Raw genomic sequence first — 26,208 nt, 5'->3', positions numbered from 1 at the left:
CCTAGGACTCCCTCTGACTTGCTAGGCATACTTTCTATTCGGTTTTAAAGAATGCTAATACAGTTATTTAAATGTTTGTGGGTCTTGCATACATATGTAATACTTGTGATTAATACATTTAAAATAAACCACCATAAATTCAATAGGTGCATTTCCATATTGACCTTTACTTAAAAGCTTTGTAAGTTAGCTAATGCATCTGATATTTGATATTTCCTTGTGGATGTGCTCATGCACTCGTGTTAGGAATCATCCACCTCAATCAGCATCTGTTCCAGGAGAGGTATAAGTACATCCAAAGGGAGGATCTGACCTTCTTCATTAAAAGGCAAATCTTTAAAATGCTAACCTGAAAATATGCGGCAAAAGACTGCAAAAAATAAGGACAGCTCATTAGTATCAGTCTCCTTGCGTGTGTGTGTGTGTGTGTGTGTGTGTGTGTGTGTGTGTGAATGCACCATCAACCTCTGAGTCCTTCAGTACCATCCTCAGTAACAGAGTCACTCGCTCCTCCATCCAAGTTACCCGCTCTGCAATGTTCTGTGCAAGGAAGTCTAGAGTAAAACCACCCCGGTGGCCAAAGACACAACCATTATGGTTTTCTCTGGTTGCCTAGTAAAACAGCAGAGTCACCAACAATAGGGCCATACATTGGAAACCCGATGCGGCCCAGCCAGATCCTGCCCCACCCAGAGCTCCCAACCAGGTAGGAAGCCCCTGGGTACTCACAGCTGGAGAAAGTCAAGGGGCAGGCGTGCGCGTCCATGGGGAAGTTGTGCAGCTGCAGCTGGCACTCTGCGTTGATGGTGAGCCTAGGAAAAAGACCAGTGTCAGCAGCGTGAGCATGGCCAAGGCCTCCAAGACAGGTAAGACGTCACACAGCAGGTGCTCGCCCACACGAGGTGCATCGCGTGTAAAGCCAGGACACGCTGACCCCCTCACTCTGGTTCACTAAGTGTAGCCCTCCGGATTGCTCTCTTACTGTGCTAATCCTTTTTGTTTTTAACTATTAGTAGCAGAGGGAATTCTAGGAAAACTCCAGCCATGCCTAGAAACATAAGCCAAGTCACAGCGGGGGGAGAAAAATCCAGCTGTCGTTTTTCTAATCCACTATTTCAATTTGTTTGAGGAAAATCCTTCCACTTGAAACTGGTGTGTTGGATCACAGAGGTATTAGGTCATATCCGTCCATGGAATGCATCCTTGGGAACCTCCCACTGTTGCCCCAGGCAGGCGGAAATGGTATCACGTGAGCACATTTCATGTTCTCTGTGTGTCAACATTCTTATCGTGGATCTAGGACCAGCCCGGCTCAGTACTGTTCTGAGGATCAGCTCCTCTTCTGAGGTCTCTTCCCTCGCCCTTTGCGACTGATGAGAAGCCTGCAGTAATTTCTGTCCATTGCATCCCCAAACGTCCCTGCTGTGACTGACTCTTCGTTGTTCTTTCTGTCAGTCCCTGTCTGGAAACTCCTTCCCTTGGACGTTCCCTTTTGATTTCAGTATGTGTCTACTGTGGAAACTTTAGCTGTAGGGATCACATTTTTCTCCTCGGTGCCATGATCACTCATGAATAACATCTCTATAATGAATATGGAATGAAGGATCATGTTGGAAGCTATGAGGAAGAGATGCTTTAAGGGAGCCTGGGGAGAGCAGTGTGCCTCAAAGGAAGTTGTTTTTCCTTAATTTATGGTCAATCTGAGATGCCTTTTAGCCCAGTAAAGGAGACACAGGCAGATGCCTAGGTATCTAAAACCTGAAATGGTGTAGGTAAACTGATCACCTGCTTGAGGCCCCTTAATCTTTTCCCTTTTCTTTTAAAGAGGCAGACTTTTCACATGGGGTTCTGAGTTCTATGGTGAGGCCTCTTTTAAGGGCCCCTTTTCCTAGCTCCTGTGATGTAACTTGCAAAATAATTAACGTATTTTTCTAGACAAAGGTAGTACCATGTTTGGAAGCCAATGTCCTGGGAAGTTCACATAGACATTCAAAGTAATACTACCTTAGATTCCATTAATAAAAAGTCCACTTATGTACTCTGATGGTCCCCCGTGGAGGGCCTTACTATCCCTGGGGAGTGGGTGTGGGGTCGATTGGGGGAATCTGTGGGGAGCATGGGAGGATGGGAGGGTGAGGAAATGGGAGGATTGATATGCAAATAAGAGTGCTTCTAAAATAAAAAAAAATACTTTTAACAAAAAAATTGAGCTATACTGCATCTTACCTTAATGTGTAAAGGATTTTCCCATCATTCCAGATTCTGAGGAGCTGGTTAGGTGTGGTGATCCAATGAGCCTCCGCTGTCTTAGAGTTTCTGAAGATGGTGTCTGGGATCCATATCAAGCCAACCATGTTGCTATTCAGAGTAAGTATTTTCATTGTGCTGTTGAATCGAAGGCGGCTGTCTGTCCAGGTCTGAGCAAAAAATATATCAATTTGGTATTCCTGAAACAGAGAAAAAGACACTTCCCCTTAATCTGTGGTCAAACTGTAGAGCCTTTCAGCCTGAGAAAGGAGACAGGCAGGTGCATTGTGACCTGAAACCCATGAGACGTGAACTGGTCACCTTTGTCCTGTTTCTGAGTCCTCTCCCCCTTGTAAGGACACATCCCTTTCACAGGGCTTCAACGATTTAAGGAGACTGAACTTTAATATACTTTGCTGTCTTTGTCAAAAGTCTAGTTTTCCTCTGCGTTCCCATAACCAACCCTCCCACCCTCCCTTTGTGAGTAGCAGTTTATCAATGTATTCGCATGCAACGAACACTAATTGATATTACCAGCAGACAGCTTGGTGGGATCTCATGCAATATTTTGCTAACTTTAAGTTGTAATAAGAATACACGATCCCATGGGGCTTGAAGAGCAAGCAGTACACACTTCAGGGCGTGGTGTAGAACCTAAACTAACCTAAACTTGGACACCTTGCATGATAACTTGGAGCTGATGTTGTATGCACTGACAGAAACAATGTTCCCTTCCTAAATGTGTAAAAAAAAAAGGAAAAGGAAATGATGGACAAGAAATCTGGATGCTGAGCATGGGGAGCCAATAATTTATAAATACTAGCTCTTGAAGTAACACACCATTATTCGACAGTCTTCCCAAATAACACAGCCTTAGGAGGACAAAGTACAAGAAATGAAAAGCACCAAACTGTAGTGTAAAGGCACCCAAGGCAAGCTTGATGTTAACCATAGGTTGGAGGTGGTGGTGGTCAGGGTCACGCAGGCAAGGATCCAGTGTCAGAAGCTGTTGTTCCAGAGTTCACAGGCCCACTATGACTTTGCTGTGGTGATCAGAGGACTGGGCCGGGGCTGAGAACACCACAGAACACAAGGAGTGTCTCTGACCCGCCCATCTAACCACACTGTGAAGAGCCACCTCGGCCTTGGGAATAGTGGCGTTACGAGCTGATCTCAGAAGTTTGATCATTCATAGTTACCACTATGCATTAGATGTTATATGATTTCAATGCTTTTACAGAGCATGTACTCAGCAGCTTCCAGGGAACCAGGTAATACTCATTTCAATTGAGCTTCCAGGAAAAGAAGGCCCCGGGGGTTCAGCTGGTGGTCTGTTAACTAATGTTTTCCTTACCACTTCTCTGTTACACTGGCCACGCTAAGCCCTGTAGCCCTCAGAGAAACAGCACTTGAATGCAGGAAAGGTCACGGTCATCAGGGAGCATGTTTTCCAGTCAAATAAGACAAATCTCAAGGTCAAAAATAGTGTGTTTTAGGGTCACAATACCATGCATGCACGCGCGTGTGCCCGTGCACACACACACACACACACACACACACACACACACGTTTGGATTCCATTCAGAGGAACCCCAAAGCATGTTTGTATGAATTCCTTGAAAGTTCACATGTTGGAAATTTCCATTAGAGAGTCTAGTGTCTGGAATATAATTGGAATTATATGAGGTCTTGAAGGTAAGGCCCCTATCCTGGAGTCCACAGCTTTTCAAGAAGAGGAAGATGGATCAGTGAAACAACTCAGCAGGAAAGGCTTTCACCAGGCAAGACTGAAGGTTTAAGATTGAGCCCAAGGAACCCATGATGTAAGGAGAGCTTGGATACCTGAAAGTTGTATTGTGACCTCCACAGGCACAATGTGCCCCATGTGGGCCCACATTTATGTGCAGTGAGGGGTAGAGACAGATGGGGGAGGGAGGCGGGAAAGGACCACTACGGAGAGAGAGAAGGGGGAGGCGATATAAAATGAACAAAAATGTAACATATATATATATACATACATACATACATACATACATACATACATTCCAGAAATTGGTAATTAAAAGAAGAGAGACTGAAGGCAGCAGTCTGTGCCCCTCCCACCAATTGGGTCACGATTCAACAATAAGACACCATGCCCTTGGGCATCCAACTTCCAGAAATGTGGCACGAGAAAACATCTATTTTTCACGTATAACACAGTTTGTGGTATGACAATCTAGAAACAGGAAACAAGGCAGAGAAGTGTCTAGGCTTTCACCTTCAGAGAAGGAGGAGTTCACAGCACAGAGGCTGAGTTTTATGTCAGCTCTTGAGCAGCCATGAGGAAAATTGACCAGGAAACTTCCACAGAAGACTCAATTCAATGTCACCTCACAACCTATAAGGGTTGTGATACCCCAACAAACTGATGGTCCTTCTCAAAAGTCTCTGTGTTTCCCATACATCTTCCAAACGTTCCCTTATGGATTAATGGCTGCTGCCTACAAAATATATGTGTCTAACAGCCTGGCCCCAACACAGAAGTACACAAAGCAGAATAAGAGATGGAAGTGAGTAAATAAATGTGTGTGTGTATGTTCTATTCCTGTTCATATATTCTCTTATATTCTCACTGATATAAAAAAGGTGCTCAAAAAATAAGAATAACAAACTGGATGACTACAGGTAGAAGAATCCAAACAGATCCATACTTATCACCCAGCACAAAGTTCAACTCCAAATGGATCAAAAACCTCAGAATAAGGCCAGATCTACTGAATCTGACAGAGGAAAAACATCGAAAACAGTCTTATACACATTGACACAGGAAAAGACTTTCTGAACAGAACACCCAGAGTGCAAGCACAAAGAGCAAAATTATAAAAATGGGGCCTCACAAGGCATGGTTAGCACATGCTTTCCATACCATCACTTGGGAGGCAAAGGCAGGTGGATCTCTGAGTCCAAGGCCAACCTGGTCTACAAAGAAAGTTCCAAGACAGTTAGGGATACACATAGAAACCCTGACTCTACTTGGAAACAGGGAGGACACCAAGAGAGATATATATGGCCCCCTGGAGAAGGGGAAAGGGACAAGATCTCCTGAGCAGGTTGGGAGCATTGAGGGAGGGGAGAGGGAGCTGAGAAAAAGAGAGGGGGAGGAGAGGAGGGGAGAGGAGGACATGGGGGAGCAGGAAGGTTGAGTCGGGTGAAGAAGAAAGGAGAGCAGGATGAGAGATACCATAATAGAGGGACTCATCATAGGTTTGAGGAGAGAGCTGACACTAGGGAGATTTCCAGAGATCTACAAGGATGACACCAACTGTCAATCTAAGCAGTTACCCTTCTCTGATAATGAGTTTGATGGTTACCTTATATGCCATCCTAGAACCTTCATCCAGTGGCTGATAGAAGCCTAGGCAGACACCCACAGCTAAACACTGAACTAAATTCCTGGAACCCAGTGGCAGAGAGGGAGGAGTGATGAGCAAAGTGATCAAGACCGGGCTGGTGAAGCCCACAGAGGCAGCTGACCTGAACAAGGGGGAGCTCTTGGACCCCAGACTGAAGACTGAGAGGCCAGCATGGGACTGATCCAGACCCCCTGAATGTGGGTGTCAGTGAGGAGGACTTGGCAATCTATGGGGCCTCAGGTACTAGATCAGTATTTATCCCTGGCATATAAATGGACTTTGGGTGCCCATGCCACATTGAGGGATGTTCTCTCAGTCTGGACACATGCCGGAGGGCCTAAGCCCTGCTCTGGATGAAATGACAGACTCTGGAGATCCCCCATGGAGGGCCTCACTCTCCCTGGGGAGCTGAGTGGAGATTGGGTAGGGGATTTGGGGGTTTGTGGGTGGTGGACAAGGAAGGGAGGGAAAGGAATCTGGGATTGACATGTGAAGCAAGCTTGTTTCTAATTTAAATAAAAAAAGATAAAAAGAAACCCTGACTCTAAAAACAAAAGCAAGCAAACAAAAAATCAAATAACTGGGACTTCATGAGACTGAAAATCACACTGTTATTTAGACAAAGCAGCAGGCTACAGAATGGGAAAATATTTTTACCAACTATACATCTGATATATATATATCCTTATATATCAAAAATATATAAAGAAGTCACAAAAACTGGGCATGAAAAATAGCTCAGTTTAAAATCTAAATTGAATCTAAACAGAACTCTCAAAGGAGGAAGCTCAAATGGCTGAGAAGCACTTAAAGAAACATTCAGTATCCTTAGTCACCAGGGAAAGGCAAATCAAAACTACTCTGATATTTCATCTTACATCAGTCAGAATGGTCAAGATCAATAAAATAAATGACAGTAGGTAATGGTGATGGAGATGCAGGACAAAGACAACACTCATCCACCGCTGGAAGGAATGAGCCCACTTGTACAGTCACCATGAAAGTCAGTGAGGCAATTCTTCAGGAAGAAAGCAATCCATCTACCTCAAGATCCATCTATACCACTCTTGGTCACATACTCAAAGGATGCTGCATTCTATCACAGAGACACTTGCACAACCATGTTCGTTGCTGCTATGCTCATTATAGCCTGAAACTGGAAACAACCTGGATGTCTGTCATTAGATCAATGGGTAAAGAAAATACGGTGCATTTATACAACAGAATAGTACTGCAGAGTTAATAAAAATGAAAGTCATATGTAAACAGATGAAACTAGGGGAGGCGACTTTGCTTCTGTTTATTTTGTCATACTCCAATTTTTTTGGCTTCTGTTTTATCTTATTTCATTATTTTTCTTTAGATGACTATTTGTTCTCTGAGGAGAGGTAAAAAGGGGGTGCATCCAGATGGGGAGAGAGGTGGAGCAGAACTGGGAGAAGGAGGGAGAAGTGAATTGCAACCAGAATATATTATATGAAAAAAAATAAAATCCCATTTTCAATAGAAGAAAAGAAACACTGACTGACACCGAAGTCATGAACTTGGTACTGAAAGCTAGCAGCTTGGTGACAAGTATAGGTTCAACACATCAAATCTGGCCAGTGACAAGGCAGAATGAAAGTCTAATGAGCACACAGCTCTTTGTGCAGAGGTGGGAAGATTAATTAGCACATATTGAGTGCCATGACTGTGCTTAGAATCTTATCATGGGAAAAGAGTTCTCCCAGAATGGAAGCAGGGAGTTGGGACGTAGCTGTAAAAGAGAGAAGAGAAATCCAACAGATAGTCCGGAAGGGTAGACAACAGCAACGACCCCCAACCAATCAGGGCAGAGTCATCCAGATCTTCCTGTAGCCTGAGAACCAGCTATGTAGCAATAGCATATCCCGCCACTGGAACCATTGAGGGGGCTTTAGTGGCTCTCTGGAAACTCTCAAGGAAAAAGGATTTAAGTGAAGTGTGGATCCTTCACTGAAAACTGGCACAGCTTTGGTAACTGTAGTCTATCCTCCTTACCTGAAGGTCCACAACCTGAAATTTGACCAAGCATGGTGGAAAATGCTGAACCTCTACTGAAAATACACAGCATCTGTAGCGCATTGATATTATGAGTCACTCAGAGGGGACTGAAGCTATGCGGGATGTGGGGGAGGGACATTGCTTAGGCTGCATGTGTTAGAGAATTTTGTGTTAGGGACTAATATCCATATGGACTTGGGTATCCCAAGTAGTTCTTTAGATATGAATATATACATACCCGAGATGCCCGTGCACGCATGCACACACACACACACACACACACACACACACACACACACACACACACCATCAGGTTTGCTATGAGTAATTTTCAATAAAAACAAAAAGAAAGTGAAGCATGTGGGAGGAACAACGGCAAACACATACTTGTCATCTCAGTGCCACATGGAGAAAGAAACTGCCGGCATAGCTGGGCACTAGGTAGGCTATTAAGAAGCTAAGTTTTAAGGATTTCTGCAAATAGACCCTGTAAGTAAGATGTAGCTCTATCTGTGCATTCCAATCTTTCATGGGAAGACAGCCACATGGAGACAAAGGATGATGACTCTCCATTGTCCACTTTAATGATCAAATGGGTTGATTGAAAAGAAAAAGAATTCTCAACAATGGAATCAAGAGCCAACGAGGAAGTAATACTCAAGAGTCCTACCCAAGGGCATACCATCCGGTACCCAGGAAACCTGGTGACACAGCCCTCCTAGTGCCTTCACGTGATAGTGGCTGAACTGCTATATTGTGGCCCTTTCTATCTCAGTGTGCATACTGTGAGGTGGGAGAAGCTTAGAAAATTGCCATTTTTGGCTCACAGGTCAATAAAAGTCATCGTGGGCTGGGTTAGTGCGGCTGTTCCTGCAGAGGACTAATTCTAACACTGCTCACACAGAAAAATCTGTAGGTGCTCATCTGGTCCACAGCATGGCAAAGTGCATTCATCACCTCTGCCCTTCCTCTTGCATGTGTCTATGCACGTCTAGATGGCTCAGAATGCCGAATACAGTCTAAGGGTAGGGTAAGAAGGTCTTCAGGAAATAACGACGAGAAAAAAACTGGGATATTTTTTATTCTTCAGACACATGCACCATGGGTTCATAGTTCCCGAATGGGGCCAAGGAGACCAGTGCCTGGCAATGAGCCCCAGAGGACACTGGAAGAGTACAATACTGATCACACTGTGGTGGGTCTACGTAACTGCACCATTCTACCAGAATCAAGAAAGTACCCAGAACACAGCAAATCCAGATATTGCCTTTCACAACCATACATGACTCTTTCAAAAATGTGTTTTCTCTGAAGTTGGATGAAGCTTGGTGCAGTGGCCGTAGATGCACAGAGTCATCTGAAAACGTAAACTTGACCTCTGGTGTGGAAAGAGCTGAGCTTTTGCTTTTGTCTCCCTTGGAAGATAGGGAAGTCTTTTTTTCTTTCTTTGATGGAGAGAAGGAATACATACCAGCTGGATACAGCACACAGCACTCACTAGACTGTTGCCAAGTAGTGCATCTCTCTTCCTTCAAGCAAATGAACTTCCTTCCTCTGAGATACAGACATGGTCACTTCATTTATCATTAGGTGAGACGTGGGAGTGTGGTGTATGCCACTGGAAGGGAGCACTTGCAGAGCCTTCTTGGAAGCCCCGAGAACTCACACAGATGAAAGCTCTGCACACAACAAAAGCTTGACACAGTACGAGCAGTGTTTCCCAGGCCATTTCCCTGGGATGTGGTGTTGACAGACATAGGAGGGCCTCATGGAGAAGGAGACTTAGGTGTTCAGTGGCCCATGCTGATAGGAGCTAGTCAAGATCACAATAGAAGGTACAGCAAACACAAAAAACAACCCTTGGAGTTTTGAGTGAGATCGCCCCCCACATAGGCTCTTATATTTGTGTGCTTAGTTGATGAGATGTTTCAGAAGAATTGGGAGGGGGGCTTGTTGGAATCAGTATGGCCTTGTTGGAAGGGGTAAGTCACTAGGGGCTTTGAAATGTAAAAGCTCACATCATGTCCAGTCAGTCTCTGCCCCCCCATCTCTGTCTCTTTCTCCCTCCCTCCCTCTCTCCTTGCTCCCATGGATCAGGACTTCTCCAGCACCATGGCTGCCTGCCTGGCTGCCTGCCCACCACCATGCTCCCTGTCATGGTGACGATGGATGAACCCTCTGAAACTATAAGCACAACCTCAATTAAATACTTTGTCAGAGTTGCCTCGGTCACGATGTCTCTTCACAGCAATATGACAGTGACTACTGCAACGTCACTTTGGAACAGACTGGATGAGGCAGGTACCCTGTTTCCCTCAGATGTCAGGACCCGGTATGAGGGACGGTTTGTGAGTAAAAACGGCTCAACTGAACAGAGAACATGCTCGACACACTGAAGTATGATCTATGAGTAGCCAGACTGGCATACACAGATGCGTATGACTACTAACTCCTTTCTTTCAACATTGTCTTTCCGAGTTAAGGGACAAGAAGAGACTAGCGATGTCTCCCAAGGAAGACTGGGGTCCTTGATAGGCCACCAGTGTCAAGGCGGCCAGCTCTGCTGCCAGCAGAGAAGGCTAGGTTTAATGGCTCTCAGGAGCCACTTGCTCACCTGGCTACTGTATGTGTTGGCAGAGAGGCGTGGCTCTGTGCCGTCATCTCTAAACACTGTCAAGGTACAAGTGAGAGCTGTCTGAGAGCCCATCCAGAAACGGTATCCACCTTCTGCTCAAAGCTCACCTATTTATTTAAATCCCACTGCAGTGGGAGAACTGAAATTTGGAGAATCCCACCGGAGTTACTTCGTATGTCGAAGTTACTTTGAACTCTCATGGCCCAATTAACCCTTCCTCTAATGGGTGTTTTACTGCATTGGAACAGACAGAACAGCCCACGGTTCTCTCAGCAGATTATTTTCCTGATCCCTGATTCCCATCCCCATCGACGCTCTGTGTGCATCTTCTCTTCTTTTGACGGTTTAAAGGGAAGGCTTGAAATTGTACAAGGGAGGAAGTGCTCCTAAACACTGCTTTTAGTGAATGATGCATTCTGGACCAGGAGGCAAGCGCACTTCCAGGAAAGGCCTAGAACATTAATTCTTACGCAGCCACTGAGCCCCCCGATTCTCTGTGGAAAGTACCCTTTCTGGGCATGACTGGGAGGGAGGGAGTAGGTATCATTTCAAGGTATGACTTCATGCCATCTGTGAAAAGAGACCCAGAACAGAGTGTCTTCTTCCACTATGTTTAAAAACTACCTGCATTAGTATCTCCTGCCTTCCTCAGCCTTGGTTTCCTCATCTGAGAAATGGGGGCACTGGGTCTGATTAAATCCCAGCACCCTTTCATCTCTAAACATCTGGGTTTCTACACCCTAGCTTAGACTTAACTTGCAACTGCTCAAACTGATCTCCTATTTCATATCTCTGTGTCTTGCTTTTGCGAGGTTGTGGCGGAATGGCTCCATGTGGACCATCTTCTGTGCCTTACAGGAACTTTAGCATGTGTGAATTGTGTGAGGATTATTCATGAACTATCCACGAGGCAGAGGCTGAAGAAGCAGGAGCTAGTCCAAACTCACACTAGTTTCCTGTAGCAGAAAGGAGCAGCCCACAGTGTCCTTCTGTGGGAAGGGTGGGCAACCTGCTCTCCATTCTGAAATCTTGCCACCGGCTTCCGGTTAAGAGTAAGTAGTGCTGAGTAATGCATGTGTTTTATTGTGTCTACATTTGACTAAGTGTTGGGGCAACACTCCCACCCACAGGGAAATGTTTTCTCTTTCTCTCATAAACTTTCTTTGTAATGGCATTAATCATCCATCGTTTCCACCGAGGGGGAAGAAAAAAAAGCACTCCTATAAATTCTTTCTAAAAATAAACAGCATTTTACACAATTCATAACTGGCAATGAAGGAAACGTGTCTGAAATTCTACCAAATGTAACGGTGGAATTGCTCAGAACCCTCCCTGTGTACACCCCTGTGCTGGTGGAGGTCCTGTGCTTCTCTTTGTGTTAGCAATAGAGGACTTAATGATGCCAACATGAGCTGGGAACTCTGCACCACGTGGAGCAGCCTGACAAAACAGAAGAAAAACCATGCTTCTTAATAATACCCATCTGTAACTTCTGAGAGACTAAAAAATCAGGTCCCCTCCTAGTTTTCTCTCTTCTCGCCCATGGCTGCTGGGCACACTCACCACTAGTGAGCCCAGCAGAGTCTTTCTGCCCCACAGCAGCTCCCCATAAGCACCACATTGTTTAGCATGCTCACACAGACATGGGGTGGGGGGAGAGAGAAAAGCTTAGGAGCTGGAGTATGACTGGGAGATCAGCACATCACAGCCCAGCAACACCCTCTCTTTAAAGGGAAAAGGAAAGGAAGAAACAAGAGAGGAGAAGGGCTGGGAGAAACGAAAGTGAGGAGGAAGCCTAGAAGAAAAATTAAAAGCCGCTGGGTCAGGTTTTCTTTATAAAATCATCATCACAAGACACCCAGTTATCAGAGATAGTCGCCATCACTAATTGGGAAATTTCCAGATAATATGAGACAAAGCCTTTTTCATTTCTTCTTGTCATGATGTACGTTATTTTCAGAGCTATTTCCTCAAACCTGCTATGGTGGCTTGAGTCTCAGCTGCACTCCTCCATCTTGCAGTCACCCTACCTCAGGGGACTCTGTGCCCTCCTCATGTACCTTAGCTACCCTTGAGCTTGGGCGCCCACAGCTAGACTTCCTTTCCAGTCTCCCGAATCCTCTGTTACTGAAAGCATATCATCTACTTCATCATCCGCACTAGACATGGTGCTGGTCCCCCAAGAGACATGGATAACATTTAGGCAGAGGGTGGGGTGTCTTGGGACAAATGGCATCAGCCAAGTTCAGGAGACGGGCGATGTGCACAGACCAACTCCCCCCAAACCTACGAAGGGGAGAAGAGAGGGGTGGGCACATCAGCAGTCCTTAACAGAGAGGGCAAGTAGAGTAGAGAAAATTCTGTCAGATTAGTGGGGAAAATGCTGTCATGTTGTAAGAGCAGGTCAGAGTGAGACCGGGTTCGTCAGCCTACAGAGAACTCCGTCAGAGTGGAGAGGACTCTGTCAGAATGGATAAGACTCCATTAAAAAAGGGGGGAGATGAGGGTATTGTCAGTGTGAGTAGATCCAGTCAGAACGAGAAGGATCCTGTCTCCTCTAAGTCACAGGGCCCAGGAACAGGCACTTGATCACACACTGACATCAGAATCAGAGGTGAAGAACTCAGTGACTGGTACCGGGCTGCAGTACTATGTCAGCTGCCATAGCCAACTAACACACACACACACACACACACAGGAGACAGGCCCATAAAAACACTCCGAAGTCAAATGCCCTTGAGAAATGGGATGGAACACACCAAAGCAAAATCCAAAGCTGACCAAAGGCTTTGCGACGTTTGTTCTCAAGTGCAGCGTCTGTAGGTCCGGGTTTTCCATTTAAAAAATTCACCCGTCCTTGTGCCCAGCCTCGCGGTGCCTGAGTACCTAGTCAGGTGGTTCCTGAATGTCTCCCTGTCATTTCATTGCCAGGGGCATGCCTGCTCTCTGAACGTTAGTGCATGCATCAGGGAAGACTTAAGACCTGGCTGACTGAGTGAAGGTGTGCTGAGGCCCACAGTAGCTGCTAAAATGCTTATTACAAGGGTTTTCTACGCTGACAAGGTCCTCCCCCTTTTTTTATGGAGTCCTCTCCATCCTCACAGGGTCCTCCCACTCTGGATCCTCCTCACGATGAATAGGGCGTTCCACGTGCTGACAGGGCTTGCTAGCTCCTCTCAGTGACTGTGACCATGGGACTTCATCAAAAATGTGACGTATACCCCCATGTGCAGTTATGCAGCCCCACGTTGGTTCACCAGAGGCAGCTTAGGGAACTGGTGAATACAGAAGGCTGTGCTGAACTCTCTTTCAGTTTCTCTCAGCAATGGCTTGCAGAGCATGGCATATGCTTCTTGGTCAGTTCTTCCCTGGGTATTCGTTACTTTAGATGCCATTGAAGGCACTACTATTGAATCTTCCTTCTGCTTTCCAATTGATGCACCATGGGTTTTATAGATTTTAAACATATGTATGTATTTGTGTAGCTATCAGCATATTCAATACGCAAAACACTTGTCATTCCCATAGCCACCCTCCTCGCCACCAGCCCCCAGTCCTTCATCTTTGCAATCTTGTGAAGTTTTCTTCTGAGGAGGACTTCTCAATGCTTTTGAATCTGCTTCCTTTCACCCAGCAGAATGCCTCAGCCATTCTTCCCACCCGTTGTATGTATCGGAAATTCCTATTCTAATTAAGTATTCTTTCATCAAAGGGCTATATCCAAGTTTGAAGGTTACTGAGTATTATTCAGCTTTTAACAATGTCTTAGCTACTGTTCTATTGCTGTGAAGGGACACCTCGTCCAAGGCAGATCTTATAAAGGAAAGCATTTAATTGGGTCTTGCTTATAGTTTCATAGGTCTAGTCCATTATCATCAAGGCAAGAAGCATGACAGCATGCAGGCAGACATGATGCCTGAGAGGAAGCTGAAGAGTTTTACATCTGGATCCACGGGCAGCAGAAAGAGAGAGCCAGTGGTTTTGCTTTGGGCTTTTGAAACCTCAAAGCCCATCTTCAGTGACACATTTCCTCCAACAAGGCCATACCTTTTCATCTTTTCAAATAATGCCATTCCCTAAGCATTCAAACATAGGAACCTACAGGGATTACTCTTATTCAAAACACCACAGACACCATGACCATTACACTAACTAAAAGAAAGAATTTAATTGGGAAGCTTGCTTATAGTTTTAGAAGGTTAGTCTATTATTCTGGGGAGCATGGCAGCAGGTAGGAAGGCATGGTACTAGAGAAAATGTTTTCCATCCCAATACTCAGTAAGCAGAGAGGGAGGGAGGAGGAGAGATAAAGGGGGGAGGTAGGGAAGGAGAGAAGGAGTGGAGAGAGAGAGAAAGGGAGGGAAGGGGGAGGGAGGGGGGAGGGAGAGGGAGAGGGAGATACTGGGCCTGGTTTAAGCTTTTGAAACATCAAAGCCCACCTCTATGGACACACCTTCTCCACCAAGGACACACCTATTCCAACAAGGTGACATTGTCAAACAGTGGTACTCTCTGGTAACTGAACATTCTAATTTATGAGTCTATGGGGGCATTCTCATTGAAACCAGCACAAGCAATTATGAATAGAGCATTTATAAATATTAATTCACAAGTTTTTATGTGGGAATGTTTTCATTTTTCTCTGATATGAATATCCAGAAATGGGCTCTAGAATCACATTGTACAGCACATTTAAATGTATACAAACCTGTCGAGCCCTTTCCTTTTGCAAGTGCATGATTTTGCATTTCTAACAGCTCTGAGCTAAATTTCTGCCATCCCACATTGCCAAATGTCTTTGCTGTTGTCATCAGTATTTATTTTTAATCCCCCTTTTTTAGAAAAAATAAGTCAGAGGTCGTAGGTCAATCTGGTTTTAATTTTCATTTCTCTAGCAGATAAACATGCTGAACATTATTTATTGCACCTATTGGTCAACATGATACTTTCTTTGCTTCTGAATCTTCTATTTGTGCCTTCTACCAATCTTTGACATTGAGATACTAATGTCAAAACTCATCTTTTCCCATGGGAAGGGAGAAAGAAGGGTAAGCATGCATTTGTATCTGTCAGTTGGCTAAACCCACCAACCTAGTCACCACTTCCATTTCCACTCTTGGGAGTCCCATCAGCCTCGGTTGTCCATAAGCTCACTCAGTTCCGGTTCTACTCCTCTTTGTCTTCCTCCTTGTTGTTGCACATTACAGTTCTATACGTTACCACGACACTATTCAATATGGGTGCTGTTTTAAGCCAGTAAAAGGAAAAGAGATACAGAATGACACTGGCTTCATGACTGCATAATGCCCTTATTAGCACTGTTGATTCTTTTGGTATGTATTTAAGTTGCTGTCCAGAGTCATTTGCTTCTTGCCTGAAGTCTACCTTCAGGTATAACCCACCAGGCAGTCCTTCAGGAAAGACCCTTGCTTGCTAGCCCTTCCCCTAGGAAGGAGCTACAATCCACATATGAAGGGTCAAGGACATTGGAAGCCCTGGTTCCTCTCACAAATTACAAATAGATGACCGAGGCTATTCATCTTTCAAACCCGCCCCTAGAGAAAGGGTCACTCTGAGAAGTAGGGACGGGATGAGGCAGGTCAGTCAAGGGAGCTACCTGAGAGATCTATTTTGGGCATGCCAAGGCCCCTGTTGCAATTGATCTAGACTGGAGAGATGAAAGGAGAAGAGAAGAGAGCCCTTGCCCTGGGGGCTGTACCTAGATCATTCTCAGTGAAGCGTCCTGGGTTTTCCTGAATGGCAGATTCTTCATTTTGTGTACCTGGATGAGCTGGACCAGCTCAAGAGACTTAAAAAGTGTGTGTGTGTATGTGTATGTGTTTGTGTGTGTTGTGTATATCCATGTGCTCATGTGTGTGCATTGCACATATGTATAAGTGTATATGAGCATGTTTGTGTGTAAATGTGTTTGTGTGTATGTTTGTGTGTGTGTGACTTATAGTATATAGTATTATGCAAATACTATCCAAGTAGTTGCTATACTGCACTGTTTGCCGCAAGAATTTAACCCAAGGCTCCTAGGCCCATAGACAGTAAACACACAGATAGAGAAGGCCAACTGTGTTCTCTGCATAGGAGGACAGCTTTTTATTCATTTATTTATTTATTTATTTATTTTTCAGTTTAAATTTAGATAAGAAACAAGGTTGCTTCACAAATCAGTTCCAGGTCCCTCTCCCTTTCCCTCCCCTCCTCCCGTGCCCTCCCCCCAACACCCCCCATTATCCCCTCATTTCCTCAGGGAGGGTGAGGCCAGGAGGACAGCTTTATCTGCTCTTTCTCAGTATCTGTGTCTCTCCCGTTGGGGAACTGGATTCAGGGTCTGTTTCTATTCCACTCTGGCTCCTCCTCTGCAGATTTGGGAGTTGCAATCAAAGCGTGTGGATTATGGAGAGCCCTGAAATAATGTTTCTGCTGTCTTGTCTTTTAGGGCTGTCAGGGATTTTTGTTCAGCTGCAGCCTGTCTACTGCCTTACGCAAAATATGGATGGCCCTGAGCAGCTAGCTGCTGCCCATTGTTCATTCCACTGTCACTTAAGTCCCTACTTCCAAAGGCTCCATAGCATGGTGCTCTGCTTCTTGTAGCCCAGAAAGACAGAATCTGCATCCTCTATCCAGGAAGCCCCTTGTTCTCACCTCCCAGGTCCACTGGAAGTAGTTACAGACATTTGGTTGAGTTCCAACACAGGCCAAAGTCCAAGACAACTAGGTTGAAGACGAATTAATGAGACAATGTGACCTGAGACCCAGACTAGAAACCCTGCTTAAGGAGCCACAGGCCGGGCTCAGTCATCTGTCTAACACACCAAACAAAGTGGCAAGTGATGGCGGAATCTGAGTGATGGAATGTTGTTAATGTGGACACATTTGGGAGAACTGATCAAGGGATCCAGTGACTGCCAGTCTGTCATCCTGCAGCTGACATGAGCTTAATATATAGATAGAGATCTTGGCAAGGGAAAGAGACCTGTGAAACTAATGAGTATAGGTCAAGGTGTGGTCTGGTTGGTGGCTGTCTGGGTTCTAGCTCTGCAAGGTGATCGGAAGAATCCTTTGCTGTTGGGAGGGGCCAGCTAGGCTTTGTTTTTAAAAGATGACAAGTCATATGTCTGTGTACAGCCTGGCCATCATCTTTCCACTGCGGGAAGCTGCCCATTTCTGGAGGGGTGGTCTGCTCAGCAAGGTAAGGATTGACACCTTTAAGCACCTTCACCATGTGGTTATCTAAAACAAATAACTGTACAAAATGGACAGCATGGTCAGACCTCACCTTGCCTCAAACCACACCATATCCATTCTCCGTTCCCAAACTGGGGCACATGTCTTGTGCTCTAGAGTTCAACCTCTTAATTCTAACCCACCTGAGCTCACTGTGACCCTCCAATAGAGCAAGGGTTCTAACATCAAGTGCTCCGTACCAGTCCCAGGAGCCTGGCCCACACTATCAATCCCCTAACCTCCAGGCTTGGGTCAAGATATTTATCCTGTAGACCATCTGTCTGTGTCTACATCAGACACCCAACAAACAAAAGAAGTCTGCATATCCAAGTCTCATTTCAAAACCAAAACCAACCAGGGTCTTAGCTATGGTTTTTATTTCTATGATGACAAATCATGATAGAGGCAACTTGCAGAAGGAAGAGCTATTTGGGGCTTACAGGTCCAAAGGCATAAGAGTCCATGACCATCACAGTGGGAAGCTTAGAGGGAGGCAGGTAGGTGTGGTGCTGGAGCAGAAGCTAAGGGCTCACATCTCAATGGACAAACAGAAATCAGAGAAGGCTAACTTGAATGTTCCATGTCTTCTGAAACCTCAAATCCCACCTACAGTGACATATTTCCTTCAGCAAGGCTGGAGCTCCTAATTCTCCCCAAACAGCTACCAACAGGGGACTAAATATTCAGATGCTTGAGAGTGGTGAGAGACAAATCATCAAGCTCCCACATCCTACTCCCTGAATCCCAGCTATATCATGAAACAAAACCAATGTAGTCTAACTTCAAGTCCCCATAGCCTTTCACAGCCTCTTAAAGACTAAAGTCCCAAGTTTTATTTAGTCAGAGATGCAAACTAATCTTTTAATTGTAAACCCCTGTAAAATCACAGGAAATTATATACTTCCAATGCACAATGACCCAGAATATACACCAGCATTCCAAAAGGGAGGAAACAGAGCACAGTGAGAAAATACTCAACCAAAGCAAGACTGGATCCCAGCAGGGCAAACTCCAAATCCTATGGCGCTATGTCTAACCGTAAAGAGCCTGGGTGGCTCCGTCCTTCCAGCTCTGCTGCCCTGTAAGACACATCTCTCTCTTGGCCTGGTTCCCCTCTGTGTGTGTATCTCTCCTTGAGATGTCTCACAGCTCTGGCATCTCCAATATCTTGGAGTCTCCAAATGCAATTTAGGTTCCATTTTCACAGTAACATTTAATGGCCTCTCACGACCTCTTGCCCTTTCCTTGCTTTCATGTGAGGGCTCCCCGACATAGGCTGTCTTGTCTCAGAAACCCTCTGAAACCGGAAAAAAGATCCCATGATCCCATTACTCTTGTATACTTCATGACACTAAAGCTAGCACCATGTGAATATAACACTGCCAAGTTTAGCTGGCAGCTTGGGATGGAACCTGGCTCCCTTGAATTATATTTGCAGCAGCTTTTATTGGTTTCGTAGATTGTTTCTCTTTATAGACTCTTAGCCTGATGGGGTCTTGCCCTGAGGCATCCTTCCCCTTCTTCCAGTGTGGAGTTACCCTCTTCCTACATTTACAACCTCTCTTCCAGTACAATCCCTGGCTCTGATACTAAACTTATCAATGTCCTTTTCCTCTTTAAGTTGTATATTTCATATTTCTTTCTAACACATTTGCTCTTTTTCACTGTAGATTTGCATAGGAGAGATTACTAGTAATCACTTGAATGAAGCAATATTGGCATAGACCCAGACAAATTTTTCAGTACACGGAAGAAAGCAGTTATAATCTCTGCCAAAATATCACAAGAAACATATAAGCCTGCACACCAGGTTTTCTTTTTTTATTAAGAGACCAGAAATGCCTGGCTGGTGGTGCATGCCTTTGATCCAAGCACTCGGGAGGCAGAGGCAAGTGGATCTCTGTGAGTTCCAGATTAGCCTGGTCTACAAATGCTAGTTTAAGCCCCCAAACCCACAGAGAAACCCTATCTTGAACCAACCCCCCCAAAAAGAAACCAGAAATACACTCAGGAAACACCCAGCGTCATCAGCAAATGGTGCTGGTCAAACTAGATGAATGCACATAGTCCCGTATTTGTCACCCTGCACAAAACCCAACTTCAAATGGACCAAGGACCTCAACATAAAACTAATTACCTGAATCTGATAGAAGAGAAAGTGAGGAATAACCTTAAACTCATTGGCACAGGGAAAAACTTTCTGAACAGAACACTTGGCACAGGTACTAAGATCAACAAACTCTTCAAGACAGAAACACAAAATTAATTTTACATAAGTTTCAATATAAAAGAATCTGTAACAACGTAAGTTGCCTATAGCTAACAGTTGCTAAAAATTGTTCACAAGAAGATATACTAATCTACCTGTATCCCATCCCATCTATTTGCTTTATACTTTTCTAAAAGAGATTCCTGAGTCTGAACGTCAGTTGAAATAGGACTCTACAATCTGCATGGCTTCCAGCTCTACTGTCTTTCAAGCTCTTACTAGGTGGTCTCAATTCCTGCTTACATTATTCAAACTATCTATAATACTTTGTAGTCTGAAGTCTCAAGGTATTGCCATGGTCTTCTTTAAACCAACATGGCCAGGCTCTTCACAGCAATATCCTTCTTTGTGGAACTAATGTCTGTCTTAGGGTTTCTATTGCTGAGATAAAGCACCATGGCCAAGGCATCTTATTATAGAAGTTGTTCTTACACATACCGTTTCTTGTCATCTCATAGTTCCACAAAGATGAGACCACCACAATGGAAAGCAGGCAGGCATGGTGCTGGAGCAGCAGCTAAGTGCTCAGATATCAATTCACAGAGTACAATCAGAGCAGGCTCACTTGAATGCTACACATCTCTTGAAACCCAAAGGCTACCGCCACTGACATACTTCCTTCAGAAAGGTCACACCTCCTAATTCTCCCCAAACCACCACCAACCATGGACAATGTATTTAAATGCCCAAGACATAAGGGAGGCATTTCATTTAAAAGACCACAATATGAAAGGTTGAAATCCATCCCAAACACATCGGTCCTATAAAAATGTTATCCAGATGGAATTACCTATTCAACCTCAGGACACAGAAGTTAAAACTTCATAAACTTCACCAAAGAATTCCAGGAGATTAAAGACAGCCCATTGAATTTGAAGATAGTAAAGGCTAGAATAATGCTCAAGAAAACACAAACATAATGCTTAAAGAAATGACAAAGACAATTAAAAATTTAAAAACAAAAGTCAATAAAAACTATAGAAGCATGAAAGAGATCTCACTCTGAGATGAAAATTGAATTTAAAAACACAAAAATCTTTATGAGTAGAATGAATCAAGTGGAAAACAAAAAATTAGGACTCAAAGATAAAGGATAGAAATTAGTCTACACAAGGAAAGAACATGAAAAATTGAAAATAAAAGGAAATGAGCATACAGAAAGTATGGAACAGCATGAAAGACCAAATGGCGGATTGTATGCATAAATGACAGAAAGGAATCCCAGATCAAATATAACCCACATCACCTACAAGATCACACAAGAAACCATCCTCAAACTAAGAAAAGACATGTCCATATATGTTTATAAACAGCACTCAGAACACCAAGAAAACAAAAACCAAACAAGAATGTACCTACAGCATGTTAAAACATTAAATATACAAAAAAGAACACTGAAAGTTGTAAGAGAAAAAAACACAAGCCATATAAAAGGACACATATCAAAGTAACAGCTGATTTCTTAACAGAAAGTTTGAAAATGTAAAAAAGAAGCCTAGGACAATATACTGCACGTTCTAAATGACTGTGAATGTGAAGCTAGACTAGTATAACTACCAAAACTGTCTGTCATCGATGAAGGATAAAGAAAAACCTTCTATAACAAAAGCAGGATGTAAAGAATACTGGAAACAATTTTAGAATGGAGTTGAATAAGCATAAACAATACATTCCAGTGAGAAAACAATAATCTGATGAGTAAGCACAAATGGCATGAAGCAACAACATGGATGCATTCAACACACACTCTTCCACAATGAATTTAACTACTAATAGCTTCAACCCTCTAATCAAAAGACACAGGGTATCTGAATGGATTAAGAATGAAAGCCATCTTTTTTTTTCCACTGTCTGCAAGAAACTCAGCTCTATAGATAGGCACCACCTTGAAGTTATGAAAGGAGAAATTATTCTAAGCAAAAACAAATGAGACTAGGTAGCAAGAAAAATTTGCTATCTAATATTTGACAAAATGTAATTCAAACCAAAACTAATCAGAAGAGATAAGGAAGGGAACTTCATTCTGATCAATAAAACAATTAATAAAAAATTAATTACAGCCATAAACATATATGCACCTAATTATGGTGCACCCAATTTCATAAAATGATTACTACTGGAATTGAAGACACAGATTACAACTAACATAATTAGTAGTTGATTTCAATACCCCACTTTCCCCAATTGACGAGAAATATGCATAGAAATATACATTGAAACATCGATATTTAATGAAATTATATATAAAATGGACCTAACAGATATCTATAGAATATCCCACCCAGACACCAAAGGACATAACATGTTACTCAGTAGCACATGGAAGTAAAGGCTACTTCTTTTTAGTATAGTGCCAAAGCACTAGCTAGGAAAATTAGGCAAGAAAAAGATATTAAAGAGATTCAAATAAGAAAATAAGTCAGATTATCACTATTTGCAGGTGATGTGATGTTCTATAAGAGAGATTCCACACATCCTATCAACAACTTCTAGCCACCATCAACACATTCAACAATGTGGCAGAATACAAAATTTCTATTTGCCAAGAACAAATACAATGATAAAGAGATAAAACATACTCCAAATTACAATAGTATTAATGCAAATAAAAATCTCAGAATAAACATAAGGAGGTAAAAGATTTCTATAATGAGACATTTACATCTCTGAAGAAGATGATTGAAAGAGACACTAGTAAATTTAAAGACAGCTTTTGCATATGGATTTGTAGAATTCATACTGTAAACATGGCCATGCTACCAAAACCTAATTGGAGATTCAATGTAATCAAATTACCCATAACATTCTTCACAGACAAGCACTAAAAGACCTGGGCAGCCAACATATTCCTGAGCATAAATTTAATGCTGAAGGATTACTATTCGAGATTTCACGGTACATTCCAGAGGCATAATAATAAAACTTCTAAGTAAAAGTGAATGATGGTACTAGCATAAGAACAGACATGTAGACCAATGGAACAAAACAAAAGACCTACGCATGGCTACAACCATCTGATATTTGACAAAAATGCTACAAAACACTGAAGAAAAGACACCATCAACAAATGATGCTGGATAAATTTAATATACACTTGTGTAAGAATTAAATTAGACTCATGTCTACCACCCTCCACAAATATTAACTCCAAATGGATCAAAGATATCAATGTACAAGCAGAAATGTTGAAATGGATATAAGAAAGTAAAGTAGTACCTTGCAAGATATAGATGTAGGAAATGACCTGAACAGGACTTCTTTTGCCAAGCAATTAAAATCAACAATTAAGAAGTGAGACTTTATAAAATTAAAAAAAGCCTAAAACTGCTAAAGAAATAATCAGTCAAGTTAAGAAGATGCAAATATATTTGGAGGGAAGCTTTGCTGCTATATATCTGACAGAGAATGAATATTCAGAATATATTAAGGACTCAAAAAACACAGTCAAGAAAACAAAGAAGACAATTTAAAAATAGGCTTTGAATCTGAGAGTTTTCAAAAGAAGAAAAATCACACACCAAGAAAGTGCTCATTACCCTTAGCAATCAGGGAAATGCAAATTAAAACAATTTTTAGATTGAATAAGAATGGTTAAGATATATATATATATATGTGTGTGTGTGTGTTTGTGTGTATATACACACACACACATATATATATATATATATATATATACATGTATCTATTATACATTAAGGATGGATGTATATAGTAAGGATGTAAAGTAGGGAACCTACCTGCACTGTTGATAGGAATGTAAACTGGTATAGCCTCAGCTGAAATTAGTATGGAAAATTCTCAAATATCTAAAAATAAAACTATCATAGGTCCCAGCTGTAAAACTACTTGACAGATGCCCAAAGGACTTGACATCCTGCTTCTCCAACACTTGTACAAACATGTTCATTGCTGCTGTCTTCACAATAGCTAGGAAATGTAAACATCCTAAATGTCCTTCAACTGATAAATGGATAATGAAAATGTGATGCATTTACACTATGGAATACTATTCAGATACAAAGAAAACTGAAATCATTACATTTTTAAGTAAATAGATAGAACTAGAAAGCGTTATACTGAGTGAGATAATTCAGACCCAGAAAGACAAATACCACACATTATGTCTTGTCTGAGACTCCTAGCTCCAACTCTTCAAATGTGAGACTATAACCTGGAGTAACTATAGAAACCAGGATAATAAGAAGGGAACAGGATGGGTGGGGGATTAGGAGAGGGTAATACCATGATATAGGTGATATGAAGGGTATTGGGGTCGGGGATAATCAGTCTTAGAAGCTATAATGAGAATACAGAAAGAGAGGGAGGGAGAAGGGATACATAACATTAAAGAAAAAAACTTGGAAACTACATGGTGGGTTGTTTTCTTTTATATTTAACAAAACTATATAAAATTATAATATACATATATATGTATATCTATCAAATGTTACTATATCACTATCTCTAGGGTAGTAATGCTCTCCCAGAACTGATGGACGATCTAAAAACCCCAGTACAATGAATAACTTCCCTTTGAGGTGTTTCCCATGGGGAGCCCAAGAGACTTTCATAACAATATAGGCTGTTGCTATATTGCGATTTCCCTTCATTGCCTCCCAGAAGTTGAATATAAATCTCCATTGCTGACTACATCACACACTTTGCCCACAGAACTCAGAATATCTGAACTGAAGCTGACTCAGAAGCCTCTTTCTTAAGGACTAATTTTCACTTTAACAAAACATGCACAGCTCTCCCCTAATGGAATAAGAGATACTCTATTCTGAAGCCATTTTGAATGACTATGGCCTACGAACACAGGTTTAGGTTACCCCAAATATGAGAGCAGTTTCACGAAGTTTTGTTTTATAGAAAAAAGAAAGTCATAATTCAAGGCAAGTGTAAAATACAATGGTGGTTATATCAGAGAGGTCATTATATCAAGGTAGAGGAGGAGCTATTCTTTTTTATCTTTTGTAATTTAAACTAGAAACAAGCTTGTGTCACATGTCAATCCCCACTCCTCTCCCCAGGGAGGGTGAGGCCCTCCATGTGGGATCTCCAGAGTCTGTCATTTCATCCAGCGCAGGGTCTAGGCCCTCCCCCATGTCTCCAGGCTGAGAGAGCATCCCCTGATGTGGCTCCCAAAGTCCATTTGTATGCCAGTGATAAATACTGCTCTACTAACCAAGGTCCCATAGATTGCAGAGGCCCGAGATGCTATCTGACTTTGGGCTTAGTGGATATTGATGGTCTGCTAAGCTAATCATAGTTAAGATTCTAAAAGGTTTTTTATTTATTAGTCACAAGATGTTAGTTCTGACACAGACAGGGACAGAGAATGGCTATTCTGGAGGGACAGAATGAGTCCAAGATAAGGCAAACAGCTTCTGGACATGCAGCATTCCAGTCTCTCCATGAGCACTGTAGTCAACCCGTTTGTCCACACACAGCTTTCTTCAGAAGCTTCCATTCACACAAAGTACCAGACGGCAATATGTAAGCTACTAAGAGAAGAAAAGCAGTCAATATTCCTACCCAGCTGTAACGCCTAGAAACCACAATGGCCAACATTGCAAAAGCGGCACTTGCATCCTGGTGGTATCCAGCAGCTGTCTGAATGGACTCAAGTCCCACATAACAGAAGGTGAAATCATACCCAGTACTTTAAACCTAGCCAACTACACGTGGCTAGATAGTTCCTGCATCTTATAGGAGACTATACTGCTGTCATTTTCCTAAACGAGTGTAATTTCTAACTGCATTCTGAATTCATATCCCTATTCCCACAACTGATTATAATTATCACCCCTCATCACAAAAGCTTCCTTTCACAGTAGACAGAGACCATTACAGAAAGCCACAACTAGTCAAAATTCAGAAAACAATTGACTGTGGGATGTTGAGACAAAATTATTATACATACATTATGCAACTCCTGTACCTAAGACCCAGGGAACATTTTTGGAAGAGGGGGTAGAAAATTATAAGGTCGGGAAATCTGTTGTGAGATTATGCCTTCTAGGTATGACAGGGAAACTCTATGAATTGAGGACATGCCCACCATAAGGCATGGCAGATGGAAAGTTCTTCTTGTAGATATGGGGAAGAGTATAGCTGGAGGTATCTAGAAGAGTCCACATCAGGAAGAGAAAGTAGACTAACATGGCTAGTAGAATGGACCAGGCCTTGAGAGGAAAGGAGGAGGGGAGCAAGAAAGGAGGACCAAGAGAGAGGGGTCCAAGAGGACCAAGACAGCAGATGGCAAAAGTGGAAGGGTTCTACAGGAATAAGAAGCTGAGGGAAGGGAAGTCCATGAGCTGAAGAAGTTTAGGCTAGCGGCTGTGGTGAGAAGAGCTGAGAGGAGCCTTGCTTACTGAGTGAGCCTGGAGTGGAACATG

The 26,208-nt window shown here is 42.9% G+C and overlaps 1 protein-coding gene across 2 annotated transcripts in view; it reads right to left on the bottom strand.

Annotated features, from left to right (window-relative positions):
• Window positions 1–26,208, bottom strand: part of Gabrg3 (gamma-aminobutyric acid type A receptor subunit gamma3) — a 580,888-nt gene that overhangs the window by 220,240 nt on the left and 334,440 nt on the right. For both annotated transcript variants that reach the window (XM_040733265.1, XM_040733266.1), the window contains 2 exons: window positions 2,227–2,447; window positions 730–812 (listed from right to left, as the gene is read on the bottom strand). In XM_040733265.1, the coding sequence (XP_040589199.1) occupies window positions 730–812; window positions 2,227–2,447 (304 nt within the window). The remainder of the gene's footprint in view (window positions 1–729; window positions 813–2,226; window positions 2,448–26,208) is intronic.

This window comes from Mesocricetus auratus, unplaced genomic scaffold (assembly GCF_017639785.1).
Source record: "Mesocricetus auratus isolate SY011 unplaced genomic scaffold, BCM_Maur_2.0 Super-Scaffold_100030, whole genome shotgun sequence".
NCBI lineage: Eukaryota > Metazoa > Chordata > Mammalia > Rodentia > Cricetidae > Mesocricetus > Mesocricetus auratus.
The sequence above is the reverse complement of the archived record's forward strand: the minus strand, read 5'-3'. Positions and strand labels throughout refer to the sequence as shown.